At 56.5% G+C, this 14,844-nt stretch overlaps 1 protein-coding gene across 7 annotated transcripts in view; it reads left to right on the top strand.

Moving 5' to 3' along the window:
* Kmt2d (lysine methyltransferase 2D) overlaps positions 1-14,844 on the top strand; it is a 40,392-nt gene that overhangs the window by 19,688 nt on the left and 5,860 nt on the right. For 2 of the 7 annotated variants that reach the window (XM_023723575.1, XM_023723574.1), the window contains exons 32-50: positions 80-1,897; positions 2,002-2,184; positions 2,259-2,395; positions 2,616-4,543; positions 6,087-6,210; positions 6,360-6,444; positions 6,545-6,611; positions 6,721-6,953; positions 7,050-7,164; positions 8,185-9,788; positions 9,919-10,059; positions 10,158-10,325; positions 10,471-10,630; positions 11,628-11,703; positions 11,778-12,010; positions 12,119-12,249; positions 12,768-12,900; positions 12,999-13,126; positions 13,279-14,419. In XM_023723575.1, the coding sequence (XP_023579343.1) occupies positions 80-1,897; positions 2,002-2,184; positions 2,259-2,395; positions 2,616-4,543; positions 6,087-6,210; positions 6,360-6,444; positions 6,545-6,611; positions 6,721-6,953; positions 7,050-7,164; positions 8,185-9,788; positions 9,919-10,059; positions 10,158-10,325; positions 10,471-10,630; positions 11,628-11,703; positions 11,778-12,010; positions 12,119-12,249; positions 12,768-12,900; positions 12,999-13,126; positions 13,279-14,419 (8,605 nt within the window). Of the gene's footprint in view, positions 1-79; positions 1,898-2,001; positions 2,185-2,258; positions 2,396-2,615; positions 4,544-6,086; positions 6,211-6,359; positions 6,445-6,544; positions 6,612-6,720; positions 6,954-7,049; positions 9,789-9,918; positions 10,060-10,157; positions 10,326-10,470; positions 10,631-11,627; positions 11,704-11,777; positions 12,011-12,118; positions 12,250-12,767; positions 12,901-12,998; positions 13,127-13,278; positions 14,420-14,844 lie in introns of all 7 variants that reach the window. The other 5 variants (XM_023723573.1, XM_023723572.1, XM_023723577.1 and 2 more) reach the window with 4 other exon arrangements.

Below are 14,844 nucleotides of genomic sequence, written 5' to 3'. Positions count from 1 at the left end.
ACAGATGGCCCATCTGGGGCAGGGGTGAAGGACCTTTCCGCAGCAGCCTGACTGCGCTCTGCTTGGTCTCCCCCTATAGCAGGCCGAGAGCCAGATCAACAAGCAGACCAAGGTGGGCGACGTAGCCCGTAAGACTGATCGACCGGCTCTCCATCTCCGCATTCCCCCCCAGCCAGCGGCACTGGGCAGTCCACTCCCTGCTGCGGCCCCCACCATTTTCATTGGCAGCCCCACTACCCCTGCCGGCTTGTCTACCTCTGCGGACGGGTTCCTGAAGCCGCCAGCGGGCACAGTGCCCGGCCCCGACTCCCCTGGTGAGCTCTTCCTCAAGCTCCCACCCCAGGTGCCCGCCCAAGTGCCTTCGCAGGACCCCTTTGGACTGGCCCCTGCCTACGCCCTGGAGCCCCGCTTCCCTGCGGCACCACCTACCTACCCTCCTTACCCCAGTCCAGCTGGGGCCCCCGCGCAGCCCCCGATGCTGGGTGCTTCGTCTCGTCCTGGGACTGGCCAGCCAGGGGAACTCCACACCACTCCTCCTGGCACCCCCCGACACCAGCCCTCCACGCCTGACCCCTTCCTTAAGCCCCGCTGCCCCTCCCTGGATAATTTGGCTGTGCCTGAGAGCCCAGGGGTGGTGGGGGGCAAGGCTTCTGAGCCCCTGCTCTCACCACCGGCTTTTGGGGAGACCCGGAAGGTGTTGGAGGTGAAGAAGGAAGAGCTTGGGGCATCCTCTCCTAGCTACGGGCCCTCAAACCTAGGTTTTGTGGACTCGCCCTCCTCAGGCCCCCACCTGGGTGGCCTGGAGTTAAAGGCACCTGACGTCTTCAAAGCCCCTTTGACCCCTCGGGCTTCTCAGGTAGAGCCGCAGAGCCCAGGCCTGGGTCTTCGGCCCCAGGACCCATCCCCTGCCCAGGCGCTGGCCCCCTCTCCGCCGAGCCATCCAGACCCCTTTCGCCCAGGTCCTTACCCGGACCCCTATGCCCAGCCTCCACTGACCCCAAGGCCCCAGCCCCCACCCCCGCCCTCTGAGAGCTGCTGCGCTCTACCCCCTCGCTCGCTGCCTTCCGAGCCTTTCTCTCGCGTCCCGGCCAGTCCTCAGTCCCAGTCCAGCTCCCAGTCCCCCCTTACTCCCCGTCCTCTGTCAGCAGAGGCTTTTTGCCCATCCCCTGTTACTCCTCGCTTCCAGTCCCCTGACCCCTACTCGCGCCCACCCTCACGACCTCAGTCCCGAGACCCATTTGCTCCATTGCATAAGCCACCAAGACCCCAGCCCCCTGAAGTTGCCTTTAAGGCTGGGCCTCTTGCCCACACTCCACTGGGGGCCGGGGGCTTCCCAGCAGCCCTGCCCTCTGGGCCAGTGGGTGAGCTCCATGCCAAGGTCCCTAGTGGACAGCCCCCAAATTTTGCCCGCTCCCCTGGGACAGGTGCATTTGTGGGCACCCCTTCTCCCATGCGTTTCACTTTCCCTCAGGGTGTAGGGGACCCTTCCCTAAAGCCACCTGTCCCTCAGCCTGGTCTCCCTCCACCTCATGGGATCAACAGCCATTTTGGGCCTGGGCCCACTTTGGGCAAGCCTCAAAGCACAAACTACTCAGTGGCTACCGGGAACTTCCACTCAGTGGGCAGCCCCCTGGGGCCCAGCAGCGGGCCCACAGGGGAGGGCTACGGGCTATCCCCACTGCGTCCTGCCTCAGTTCTGCCACCACCTGCACCCGATGGATCCCTCCCCTTCCTGTCCCATGGAGCCTCACAACGGGCAGGCATCACCTCTCCGGGTGAAAAGCGAGAAGACCCAGGGGCTGCAATGAGTAGCTCCTTGGTGGCACCTGAACTCCCTGGTACCCAGGACCCAGGCATGTCCAGTCTTAGTCAGACAGAGCTGGAAAAGCAACGGCAGGTGAGTGATACCTCAGAACTGAGCTCCCATGTCTCTGTTATCTGTAGGTGAGCCACATAATTGGGATAGAGTGGACTTACTTTGCTTTACTGTTTCCTGCACAGCGCCAGCGACTCCGGGAGCTACTGATTCGGCAGCAGATCCAGCGCAACACCTTGCGGCAGGAGAAAGAGACAGCTGCAGCAGCTGCAGGTGCACTAGGACACCCAGCCAGCTGGGGTACAGAGCCCAGCAGCCCTGCCTTTGAACAGCTGAACAGAGGCCAGACTCCATTCCCTGGGACACAGGTAGGTAGAGTAGCAGGGAGTGTTGAGGCCATGGTACTGAAAATGGCCCCATCTTCACTCACTCTGTCTTCTAGGACAAGAGCAGCCTAGTGGGCCTAACCCCAAGCAAGCTGGGTGGCCCCATCCTGGGACCAGGGCCTTTTCCTGGTGATGACCGGCTTTCCCGACCACCTCCACCAGCCACACCTTCCTCTGTGGATGTGAATAGCCGGTGAGTCTCCAGGAAGGTCCCTGGGAATAACCCAAGGGGCACATTCATCACCATTCCATGCTACCTTTGATTTTCCTCTCACTAATCTTCCTCTGGTATCTTGTTTTTCCTCTCAAGCCCCCTACTCCCACGGGTTTAACTCTATTCTTCCTCACTGCCCCAGCCCCCTCTTAGCTCTGCAGCCTGACTGCGTCTCACCAACAACTGTGTATTCTTCCAGGCAACTGGTAGGAGGCTCCCAGGCCTTCTATCAGCGAGTGCCCTATCCTGGATCCCTGCCCTTACAGCAGCAGCAACAGCAGCAGCTATGGCAGCAGCAACAGCAGCAACAGCAGCAGCAACAACAGCAGCAGCAGCAACAGCAACAGCAGCAGCAACAGCAGGCAACAGCAGCAACTTCCATGCGACTCACCATGTCTACTCGCTTTCCTTCAACTGCTGGACCTGAACTTGGCCGCCAAGCACTTGCTTCCCCTTTGACAGGAATTCCCACCCGCCTGCCAGGCCCTGCTGAGCCAGTGGCTGGTCCATCTGGTCCTGCCCAGTTCATTGAGCTACGGCACAATGTTCAGAAAGGACTAGGACCTGGAGGGCCTCCATTCCCTGGTCAGGGCGCCCCTCAGAGGCCCCGTTTTTTCCCTGTAAGTGAGGATGCCCACCGCCTGGCTCCTGAAGGTCTTCGAGGCCTGGCTGCATCAAGTCTTCCCTCACAGAAACCCACAGCCCCACCTGCTCCTGAGTTGAACAGTAGCCTCCACTCGACATCTCACACCAAGGCCCCCGCACTGACGGCTGGCTTAGATCTGGTCCCCCGACCGCCCACTGGCACTGAGCTGGGCCGTGCCCCTGCCCTGGCCCTGGAAGCTGGGAAGCTGCCCTGTGAGGATTCTGAGCTGGACGAGGACTTTGATGCCCACAAGGCCCTGGAGGATGATGAGGAGCTTGCCCACCTGGGTCTTGGTGTGGATGTGGCCAAGGGTGATGATGAGCTGGGCACCCTGGAAAACCTGGAGACCAACGACCCTCATCTGGATGACCTGCTCAATGGAGATGAGTTTGACCTGCTGGCATATACGGACCCTGAGCTGGACACCGGGGACAAGAAAGACATCTTCAATGAGCACCTAAGGCTGGTGGAATCGGCAAATGAGAAGGCCGAGCGGGAGGCCCTGCTTCGGGGTGGGGAGCCAGGACCCTTGGGCCCTGAGGAGCGCCCTCCCCCTGCCAGTGATGAGTCCCGCCTGGCGTCTGTACTCCCTGAGGTGAAGCCCAAAGTGGAGGAGGGTGGGCGCCACCCTTCCCCTTGCCAGTTCACCATTACCACTCCTAAGGTAGAGCCAGGACCTGCTGCTGCTTCCCTTGGCCCAGGGCTAAAACCCGGACAGAATGTGCTGGGCAGCCGGGACACCCGGATGGGCACAGGGCCATTTTCTGGCAATGGGCACACGGCTGAGAAGGGCCCTTTTGGGGCCACGGGAGGCCCACCAGCTCACCTGCTCGCCCCAAGCCCACTAAGTGGCACAGGAGGGTCCTCCTTGCTAGAGAAGCTTGAGCTAGAGAGTGGGGCCTTGACCTTGCCAAGTGGACATGGAACATCAGGGGATGATCTGGACAAGATGGAGAGCTCACTTGTGGCCAGTGAGTTGCCCCTACTTATTGAGGACCTGTTGGAACATGAGAAGAAGGAGTTGCAGAAGAAACAGCAGCTTTCAGCACAGCTACAGCCTGCCCAGCAGCACCAACAGCAACAGCCACAGCAGCAACATTCCTTACTGTCCACACCAGGCCCTGCCCAGGCAATGCCTTTACCACATGAGGGCTCTTCTCCCAGTTTGGCTGGGCCTCAGCAGCAACTTGCTCTGGGTCTTGGAGGTGCCCGACCATCAGGTTTGGGCCAACCACTAATGCCCACCCATCCACCAGCTCATGCCCTCCAGCAGCGCCTTGCCCCAACCATGGCCATGGTGTCCAACCAAGGGCATATGCTAAGTGGACAGCATGGGGGGCAGGCCGGCTTGGTTCCACAGCAGAGTTCACAGCCAGTACTAGCACAGAAACCCATGGGCACCATGCCACCTTCCATGTGCATGAAGCCCCAGCAGCTGGTGATGCAGCAACAGCTGGCCAACAGCTTCTTCCCAGATACAGGTAACCTCAGCTTTTGGCATGGTTGAGTTTCTTTTGGATGATGATTATCACCACCAACCAGGCACTGAAGTTAGGACTGTAAGATAAGCCCTAGTAGAGGGAGAGGACAAAGAACTTGGCTCAGTATCCTAGTGGTGATGTAGGCAGAGGGCACCGTTGCTTTTATGAAGGGAGGGAGTGGTTCTTTGCATAGAGGAAGCATTCAGATACGTGAATGAATAAGCGGAATGAGTGAAGCCTGACTAGCAAAGTCTGTGGCTGTGGTAAGGTTGAAAGTTCAGAACTCAGAGACGTGTGCAAGAACAAGTGATATGGGTTTGTGAAAAGATTGAGGCTGTAGTGGTAGGAAACGGAGTATTTTTGGAGAACAGTGAGTGAAAAATGAGTGGGCCCTACCATAGTTGTGGGGAGGTAAGAAGTGGGACCATATTGAGGACGACCTCAACTCACAGTACATTTATTGAGTAATTAGCTATTTGCTGAGGAATATGCTGGGTACTTTACCGTCCTTGTCATCACGGCAGGATCATCTTAATAGGTACTAACTGTGTTAGATTACAGAAGTGGAAACTGAAATAGAGAAGTTATTTATCTAAGATTATACAGTAGTTAGTGTAGATATAACTAGTACTTCATTGCCTCAGAATTCCAGAACATGTTGTGTTTGGCTAGTCTTTCAGAAAGTGGTGAGTCAAGCTGGGTATGGTGGCACATGCCTGTAATCCTAGTACTTTCAAGGCTGAGGCAGGAGGATCACTGAGTTTGAGGCCAAGTGGGGCTGTGTAGTGAGGTAAGGCCAGACTGGCCTACACAGTGAGACCCTGCCTCAAAAAGAAAAAAAAAAGTGGTGAGTCAGTTAAGCTCTGAACAGTTTAGAGTGGAGATGTATACCAAGTACAGAACTTTAGGAGGATTTTGGTGATTGCTTATTTCTTCTTTTTTTTTTTTTAAACCCAGCAACCTGGACTGAAAGGACAATGGATGATGTTCTTTTGTGTCCCTAACAGCTCAGATATCGAAGACTTGGCCACAATGCCCACATCTGGGGTTCTTGAGCTGTACTAGTTATACTTAAGACTGTTTTTTTTGTTTTTGGCAGAACCGGGGATTGAACTCAGGCCCTTGCGCTTGTCAGGGAAGCGCTTATTCCACTGAGCCATCTCCCCGGCCCCCTTAAGACTTTTGAAGAATACCTTTAGGTCATAAACCAATGTTCTTGTTACATCTGGTCCTCTATATAGTTTCAAGAGGTAGGCAGAGTAGTGATGATCCTTATCAAATAGAAATTAACTGAGATTTAGAGAGGTGAAGTTTATTAATCTGCTCCATTTAGAGTCTCTCTAGCACTCTACAAGTAAAAACAGGGTTACATGTCCTCTGAATAACAAGGCTTCTTGGTTCCTTAGTGGTCTTTCTGCTGTGCCATGTCTGTCTTTTTTTTTTCCCATAGCATAGTTGAGGTCAGGGTGCAAGACAGCAGTCATGTGATAGGTCCCTGCCCCCCACCCCCAAGCCCAGCTCATTTGGCTCCTCTTCTTTCCAGATCTGGACAAATTTGCTGCAGAAGATATAATTGATCCCATTGCAAAGGCCAAGATGGTAGCTTTGAAAGGCATCAAGAAAGTGATGGCTCAGGGCAGCATTGGGGTGGCGCCTGGTATGAACAGGTGAGTCTTGGGCTTAGGGTAGTGCCGACCCTTTGTTTTTTCAGTCATCTCCCTTCCCTGTTTAGCCTTCCTCACTGCTTGACACACTTCTTTGCCTTTTAACTTGACCTTTGTCAACACTTAATCCATTATGCTTTGATGGACTCCAGGCAGCAAGTGTCACTGCTAGCCCAGAGGCTCTCTGGGGGACCTGGGGGTGATCTGCAGAACCATGTGGCACCTGGAAGTGGCCAGGTAAGTTTTCAGGGAGGAACATAAACTTAGGTTAGGATGCTGGGCCATCTCTGGAGGCCTAGCATGGAGCAGTGACACTCAGCAGTGTCTCTTACCACAGGAGCGGAATGCCAGTGACCCCTCCCAGCCTCGCCCCAACCCACCCACTTTTGCCCAGGGAGTTATCAGTGAGTATGGGGCATAGGAGGAAGGTATAAGAAAGTGGCTAGAGACCTGCGGAGGGGGAGGATTGGAGTTACCATTTGGCAGGTTCTGATACCCTACTTCCTCTCCCAGATGAGGCGGACCAGCGGCAGTATGAGGAGTGGTTGTTCCATACTCAGCAGCTCTTGCAGATGCAGTTGAAGGTTCTAGAGGAGCAGATTGGTGTGCATCGAAAGTCCCGGAAGGCTCTGTGTGCCAAGCAGCGCACTGCCAAAAAGGCTGGCCGTGAATTCCCAGAAGCTGATGCTGAGAAGCTCAAGCTGGTTACAGAGCAGCAGAGCAAGATCCAGAAACAGTTGGATCAGGTGAGAAAATTAACTTCAGCTTAGCACCAGAAGCCAGGGATAAAAGTGAGTGGGTGGGCAGGCTCCTGGCTGACCTCTCTGACCCATCTGACTTAGGTTCGGAAACAGCAGAAGGAGCACACTAATCTCATGGCAGAATATCGAAACAAGCAACAGCAGCAGCAGCAGCAGCAGCAGCAGCAGCAGCAGCAGCAGCAGCAGCAGCAGCAGCATTCGGCTGTGCTGGCCCTCAGCCCTTCTCAGAGTCCACGACTCCTCACCAAGCTCCCGGGGCAGCTTCTCCCTGGCCATGGGCTGCAGCCACCACAGGGTCCCCCGGGTGGGCAAGCTGGAGGCCTTCGCCTGCCTCCTGGGGGTATGGCACTACCTGGACAGCCTGGGGGCCCGTTTCTTAACACAGCCCTGGCCCAGCAGCAGCAACAGCAGCAACAGCAGTCTGGTGGGGCTGGATCCTTGGCTGGCCCCTCAGGGGGCTTCTTCCCTGGCAACCTTGCTCTCCGAAGCCTTGGACCTGACTCAAGGCTTTTACAGGAAAGGCAGCTGCAGCTGCAGCAGCAACGCATGCAGTTGGCCCAGAAACTGCAGCAGCAGCACCTAGGACAGGTGGCAGTCCAGCAACAACAGCAGCAGGGTCCTAGTTTACAGGCAAACCAGGCTCTGGGTCCCAAATCCCAGGGGCTTCTGCCTCCTGACAGCCACCAGAGCCTTCTGGCCCAGCAGCTATCCCCTCAGCCACCCCAAGGACCCCGGAGCATGCTGGGTCCTACCCAGGTAGCAGTGCTACAGCAGCACTCCGGAGCTTTGGGGCCCCAGGGCCCTCCCAGACCGGTGCTCATGACCCAGTCCCGGGTGCTGAGTTCTCCCCAGCTGGCACAGCAGGGTCATAGCCTTATGGGACATCGACTGGTCACAGCCCAGCAACAACAGCCACAACAGCACCAACAACAGGGACCCATGGCAGGGCTTTCCCATCTTCAGCAGGGCCTGATGTCACACAGTGGGCAGGCCAAACTGAATGCTCAGCCCCTGGGCTCATTACAGCAACAGCAGCTACAACAGCAGCAGCAGCAACTTCAACAGCAGCAGCAGCTACAACAGCAGCAGCAACAGCAGCAGCTACAGCAGCAGCAACTGCAACAGCAGCAACAGCAGCAGCTTCAGCATCAGCAGCAGCTTCAGCAACTGCAGCAGCAGCAGCTACAGCAACAGCTTTTGCAGCAGCAGCAGCAACAGCAGCAGCAGCAGATGTGCCTCTTGAACCAGACTCGAACTTTGTTATCTCCTCAGCAACAACAACAGCAGGTGACACTTGGCCCTGGCATGCCAGCCAAGCCTCTTCAACACTTTTCTAGCCCTGGAGCTCTGGGCCCAACCCTCCTTCTGACGGGCAAGGAACAAAACACTGTAGAGACAGCTCTTCCTTCAGAGCTCACTGAGGGTCCCTCAGCACATCAGGGAGGGCCAGTAACAGTAGGGCCCGCATCTGAGTCAGTGGCTACAGAACCAGGGGAGGTAAAACCCTCCCTCTCTGGGGACTCACAACTTCTGCTTGTCCAACCCCAGGCCCAGACTCAGTCCAACTCTTTACAGCTGCAGCCACCTTTGAGACTCCCAGGACAACCACAGCAGCAAGTTAACTTGCTCCACACAGCAGGTGTAGGAAGCCATGGGCAAGTAGGCAGCGGATCATCTTCTGAGGCCTCATCTGTGCCCCACCTGCTGGCCCAACCCTCTGTTTCTGTAGGGGAGCAGCCCGGGCCCATGCCCCAGAGTGTTCTGGGCCCCCAACAGCCCCTTGGGCTAGAGCGACCCATGCAGAATAATGCAGGGCCACAGCCTCCCAAACCAGGATCTGTTCCCCCGTCTGGGCAAGGTCTCTCTGGGGTTGCAATCACACCAACAGTGGGTCAGCTTCGAGCACAGCTCCAAGGAGTCCTGGCCAAAAACCCACAGCTGCGGCACTTGAGTCCTCAGCAGCAGCAGCAGCTGCAGGCACTACTTTTGCAACGGCAGCTGCAGCAGAATCAGGCAGTACGCCAGAATCCACCCTACCAGGAGCCAGGGACCCAGCCCTCACCTCTCCAGGGCCTCCTGGGCTGCCAACCTCAATCTGGGGGCCTCCCTGGATCCCAGACAGGCCCTCTCCAGGAGCTAGGGGCAGGGCCTCGACCTCAGGGCCCACCCCGGCTCTCTGTCCCACAAGGAGCCTTATCCACAGGACCAGGCGTTGGCCCTGTCCATCCCACACCTCCACCATCCAGCCCTCAAGAGCCAAAGAGACCTTCACAATTACCTTCCCCCAGCACACAGCTCACTTCCACCCATCCAGGCACCCCAAGGCCCCAGGGGCCAGCCTTGGAGCTGCCTCCTGGGAGGGTCTCACCTGCTGCTGCCCAGCTTGCGGATACCTTCTTTGGCAAGGGGCTGGGACCTTGGGACCCCCCAGACAACCTAGCAGAGGCCCAGAAGCCAGAGCAGTGCAGCCTGGGCCCTGGGCACCTGGAGCAGGTGAATGGACAAATGGCACCTGCGCCACCCCAACTCAGCATCAAGCAGGAGCCTCGGGAAGAACCGTGTGTCCTGGGAGCCCAGGCGGTGAAGAGGGAGGCCAATGGGGAACCAGTAGGGACATCAGGTACCAGCAACCACCTCCTGCTGGCAGGCCCCCGCTCAGAAGCTGGGCATCTGCTCTTGCAGAAGCTTCTGCGTGCAAAGAATGTGCAACTCAGCGCTGGGCGGGGGCCTGAGGGGCCGCGAGCTGAGATCAACGGGCACATTGACAGCAAGCTGGCCGGGCTGGAGCAGAAACTACAGGGAACCCCCAGCAACAAGGAGGTGAGTTCTGCCTAACGTGGGGTAGGTCATATGGGGCCTGGAGGGCAGGGGCAGAGCAAACATCGGTTGGTGCACAGGTGAGGGCTCCAGGGACTAGGGCAGTGGTCTTCACAAGGCTTATCTGGCTTAGGATACAGCAGCAAGGAAGCCTTTGACACCAAAGCCCAAGCGGATACAGAAAGCAAGCGACAGGTTGGTGAGCTCCCGAAAGAAGCTGCGGAAGGAGGATGCAGTCAGGGCCAATGAGGCCTTGCTGAAACAGCTGAAACAGGTGACCCCCAGGAGCCAGCCCATGCCCCCACCCCAAGATGCTGTGTAGTGATAGAGGTGCAAAGGCAAGCTTCTGACTTTGTCCTTCAACCCCTCTAGGAGTTGTCCCTACTGCCTCTGACAGAGCCTACCATCACCGCCAACTTTAGCCTCTTTGCTCCCTTCGGCAGCAGCTGCCCAATCAGTGGGCAGAGCCAGCTGAGAGGGGCCTTTGGGAGTGGGGCATTGCCTACTGGCCCTGACTACTATTCCCAGCTGCTTACCAAGGTCAGAAAAATGGCAGTGTTTTTTGGGAATAATGTTCTAAGGGAGGTGGGGGGGGGGGGCTGGAGGAAACTGCTGATTAGTGTGGGGCCGAGAGATTACATCAGTGTCCCTGCCACTTTGTACACAACACCACCCCACCCCTCAGAATAACCTGAGTAACCCGCCGACACCACCCTCGTCGCTGCCCCCCACCCCACCCCCATCGGTGCAGCAGAAGATGGTGAATGGCGTCACTCCCTCCGAAGAGCTGGGGGAGCACCCCAGGGATCCAGCCTCTGCCGGGGACACTGAAGGGACACTGAGGGGTATGCAAAGAGGTGACTTTCTTCCCATTGGCAATCCAACTGGGGTCCAAGCAGTTAGTATAGCCTGCCGCACAGTGCAAGGCATGAGGGGTTATGTGCTCCCTGCGCGCTTTCGGCCTGGCTGCTTGCCTTGGTGGGAGGGGCCTCGGCAGAGCTGATTTGTTGTGGACAAGGATAGGCTTCTGGCATCTGGGGCCAAGGCAACAGGGAAGCTTGGTAGCAGGGCAATTTGAACGAAGCTTTGTGTAGAAAGCACAGTCCAGCTTTCACGGGTGTAGCACTATGGACTGACCTGGATTTGGTTTCTGGTAGTTGGTGTACCACATTACTTCAACCAAGTGACTTGGTTGGCTTGTGTCAGCCTTGGTCTCTCCTCTTACTTAAATTGGATGTTTACTATTCATCAGTGAGGCATGATCATAAATCCATGCCTGTAAGCCCAGCTACTAAGGCTAAGGCAAGAGGATGGCAAGTTCCAGTCCGGGCTGGACAGCTTAAGGAGACTTTTGTCTTAAAATAAGAAAATAAAGCCAGGATGGTGTCACACCTGTAATCCCAGCACATAGGAGGCTGAGGCAGGAGCATCACTCCGAGTTAGCTTGGGCTACATGTTGAGCTCAGGGGTAACCTGAACTATGTAGTGAGTCCTGTCTCAAAAAGCCAGAAGATAAAGAATGGGAGATTTAAAAAAAAAAAAAAAAAAAACCAGAAGATTAGCACTCTCTAGATTCAGCCCCTGCACTGAAGAAAAAGATAAAATTAAGCATTCAGCTAATGGAGTTGTTAAAAGATTATTTAAAAAGGAATGTAGCTAAAGTCCAGTGTTTGGCATGTGGAAGGGCTTGATCGATACAGCTTATCTGCCCCAAATTGGGAGGGGGCAGATGGTTAGTCATAATAGCTAAGCTAAGATCTTGTGCTAATTGGGCCTGCAGTTTGGGGGAGAGATCTCCATCTGCTCTGGCTTTCCTCACACTGGCTTCTACCCGTCCCTTAGATGCTTCAGAAGTGAAGAGTCTAGACCTGCTGGCTGCCCTGCCCACGCCCCCTCACAATCAGACTGAAGATGTCAGGTGAGGGTGGAGCTGAAAATGGTGATAGAGTATGGGGTGGATAAAGGAAGGGTCTGACACCTGCTGGTCTCTAGATTTGAGAGGGACACTTCACAGAGTGATGCGAATGGATGTCTGCATTTGGCCCACAGGATGGAGAGTGATGAGGACAGTGATTCTCCTGACAGTATTGTACCAGCTTCATCCCCTGAGAGCATCCTGGGAGAGGAGGCCCCTCGTTTCCCTCAGCTGGGTTCTGGCCGGGGGGAGCAGGACAACCGGGTCCTTTCCCCTGTCATCCCGATCATTCCTCGGGCCAGTATCCCAGGTATATACTGCTCCCTCTGGGCGTGGGCCTGGCCCAGCTTGGCTGGAGAGTCAGAAGCCAAGGGCAGGGCAGCCGCCGAGACTGCACACGCGCCTCTTTATCTTCCAGTCTTCCCTGATACCAAACCATGTGGGGCCCTGGATGTGGAGGCTCCTGGAAAGCTGCCTGCTGCAGCTTGGGAGAGGGGCAGGAGGAGTGAGGTTTCTGTCATGCTGACCGTCTCCGCTGCTGCAGCCAAGGTATCTCTTGGGGGTGCCTTGAGGCAAGGCCAGCGGGGACCCTGGTCAGAGGAGAGTCACTCGATAAAAAATGTGCTTTTCAGAAACGACTCCCAAGTCCTTGCTGCTTGTGAAAGCTGGGGCTAGAGGCTATGGGGTGAGAGTAAGAGTTTTTTGAGTTAACGGGGTTTTATGGTCAGAGAAAGTTGGAAAACGCAGTTAAAACAACAGTGCCAATCTTGTTTTTTTACTACAAGACTCCTAAGTCCTTCTAATTTGCAGATGTGGAGTGAATCTCCTTGTGGGTACAATAGACATCCCCTCCTGAATGCAGTTTTTCTGTGCTTGTGGTGCCCCTCTTGAGTGTCTGCCTGGGTGCAGCTGCTATAAAGGAGGGAGGTGTGAGAAGAGTTGGAGCAGCACGGGCCGCACTGACCAGCCCCGAGGGCAGTGGGTTCAAGGTATCCTTGCCCGCACAGCTGGCACTAGCATCAGATGCTCTGCTTACATGCCTCCCGTCACTCTCCCTGCCCTGGCAGAATCTAAACGGTGTGATGGTGGCAGTGGCTGAACTATTAAGCATGAAGATCCCCAACTCCTATGAGGTGCTGTTCCCAGAGAGCCCTGCCCGTGCTGGCATGGAGCCTAAGAAGGGGGAAGCCGAGGGCCCTGGTGAGTGGGGCAGCTCCTTAGTGTCGGGGGAAGGAAGGTACCTTGGGATCAGAGGGAACTGGCTCTCTTGGGAGGCTCTGACCTCTTTCTTCCTGTAGGTGGGAAAGAAAAAAATCCAAGCAGCAAGACCTCAGACTGTGGCCCTGATTGGCTGAAACAGTTTGATGCAGTATTGCCTGGTTACACTCTCAAAAGCCAGCTAGACATCTTGAGCCTCCTGAAACAGGTGGGCCTGGGGGAGAGAAAGGGGCAAGTGTTAGGAAAAGGTGCTGCCTTGGGCAAAGAGGGCAGAGGCTTTTTTGAGGGAATGGATCTGGGTTGCAGGGAAGGGGGGTTGGCCCAGGGGCTGGCACTGATGATCCTGGAACCCTCTCCTAGGAGAGCCCTGCCCCAGAGCTGCCCACACAGCACAGCTACACCTACAGCGTCTCCAATTTGGATGTGCGACAGCTCTCGGCCCCACCTCCGGAAGAACCCTCCCCACCCCCGTCCCCATTGGCGCCCTCTCCTGCCAGCCCTCCTGCCGATCCGCTAGTTGAACTTCCCGTTGAACCCTTAGCTGAGCCACCAGTGCCCTCACCCTTGCCATTGGCCTCATCTCCTGAATCGGCGCGTCCCAAGGCCCGCGCCCGGCCTTCTGAAGAAGGTGAAGATTCCCGGCCCCCTCTCCTCAAGAAGTGGAAGGGGGTGCGCTGGAAGCGGCTGCGGCTGCTGCTAACCATCCAGAAGGGCAGCGGGCGGCAGGAGGATGAGCGGGAAGTGGCAGAGTTTATGGAGCAGCTTGGCACAGCGTTGCGGCCTGACAAGGTGCCCCGAGATATGCGGCGCTGCTGCTTCTGTCACGAGGAGGGTGACGGAGCCACGGACGGGCCTGCCCGCCTGTTGAACTTGGACCTAGACCTGTGGGTGCACCTCAACTGTGCTCTGTGGTCCACGGAGGTGTACGAGACCCAGGGCGGGGCACTGATGAACGTGGAGGTTGCCCTGCACCGAGGACTGCTTACCAAGTGCTCCCTGTGCCAGAGAACCGGCGCCACCAGCAGCTGCAATCGCATGCGTTGCCCTAGCGTCTACCATTTTGCCTGCGCCATCCGCGCCAAGTGCATGTTCTTCAAGGACAAGACCATGCTGTGTCCGATGCATAAGGTCAAGGGGCCCTGTGAGCAGGAGCTGTGTTCCTTTGCTGTCTTCCGACGGGTCTACATTGAGAGGGATGAAGTGAAGCAGATTGCCAGCATCATCCAGCGGGGAGAGCGGCTGCACATGTTCCGTGTGGGCGGCCTCGTGTTCCACGCCATCGGGCAGCTCCTCCCTCACCAGATGGCAGACTTCCACAGTGCCACTGCCCTCTATCCTGTGGGCTACGAGGCCACCCGCATCTACTGGAGCCTCCGGACCAACAATCGCCGCTGCAGCTATCGGTGCTCCATCGGCGAGAGCAATGGGCGGCCGGAGTTCATCGTCAGAGTCATGGAGCAGGGCTTGGAAGACCTGGTTTTCACTGACGCTTCTCCACAAGGTGAGCCCTGGGCCCTTGAGATGGTAGCCTGGGAAAGGTCCTTCGGGGTCACTACAGTCTCAGAACCCTCCCTGTGAATACTCCTGCTCCCACTTGGGCAGTCTCTTCTTTTTTTTTTTTGCGGAAACGGATTGAATTCAGGCCCTTGTGCTTGCCAGGCAAGTGCTTACTCTACTGAGCCATCTCCCCAGCCCATTGGGCAGTTTCTTGAAAATCTCAGAAAAGCTGCATGTGGTGTTACATACCTATAATCCCAACACTAAGAGAGGCTGAGGCAGGAATATTGAAAGTTTGAGTCCAGCCTGGGCAACTTGACTTAGCAAGATCCTGTCACATGGGGCTGGTGAGATGGCTCAGTGGTCTAAAGCACCTACTTAGAACAAGCTTAGCAAAGCACAGGGACCGCGGTTCAATCCCCCAGCACC

This window comes from Octodon degus, unplaced genomic scaffold (assembly GCF_000260255.1).
Source record: "Octodon degus isolate 3935 unplaced genomic scaffold, OctDeg1.0 scaffold00100, whole genome shotgun sequence".
In the NCBI taxonomy this organism is placed as follows: domain Eukaryota; kingdom Metazoa; phylum Chordata; class Mammalia; order Rodentia; family Octodontidae; genus Octodon; species Octodon degus.
Note: the sequence above shows the minus strand (reverse complement) of the source record. Positions and strands in the feature narration are given on the sequence as shown.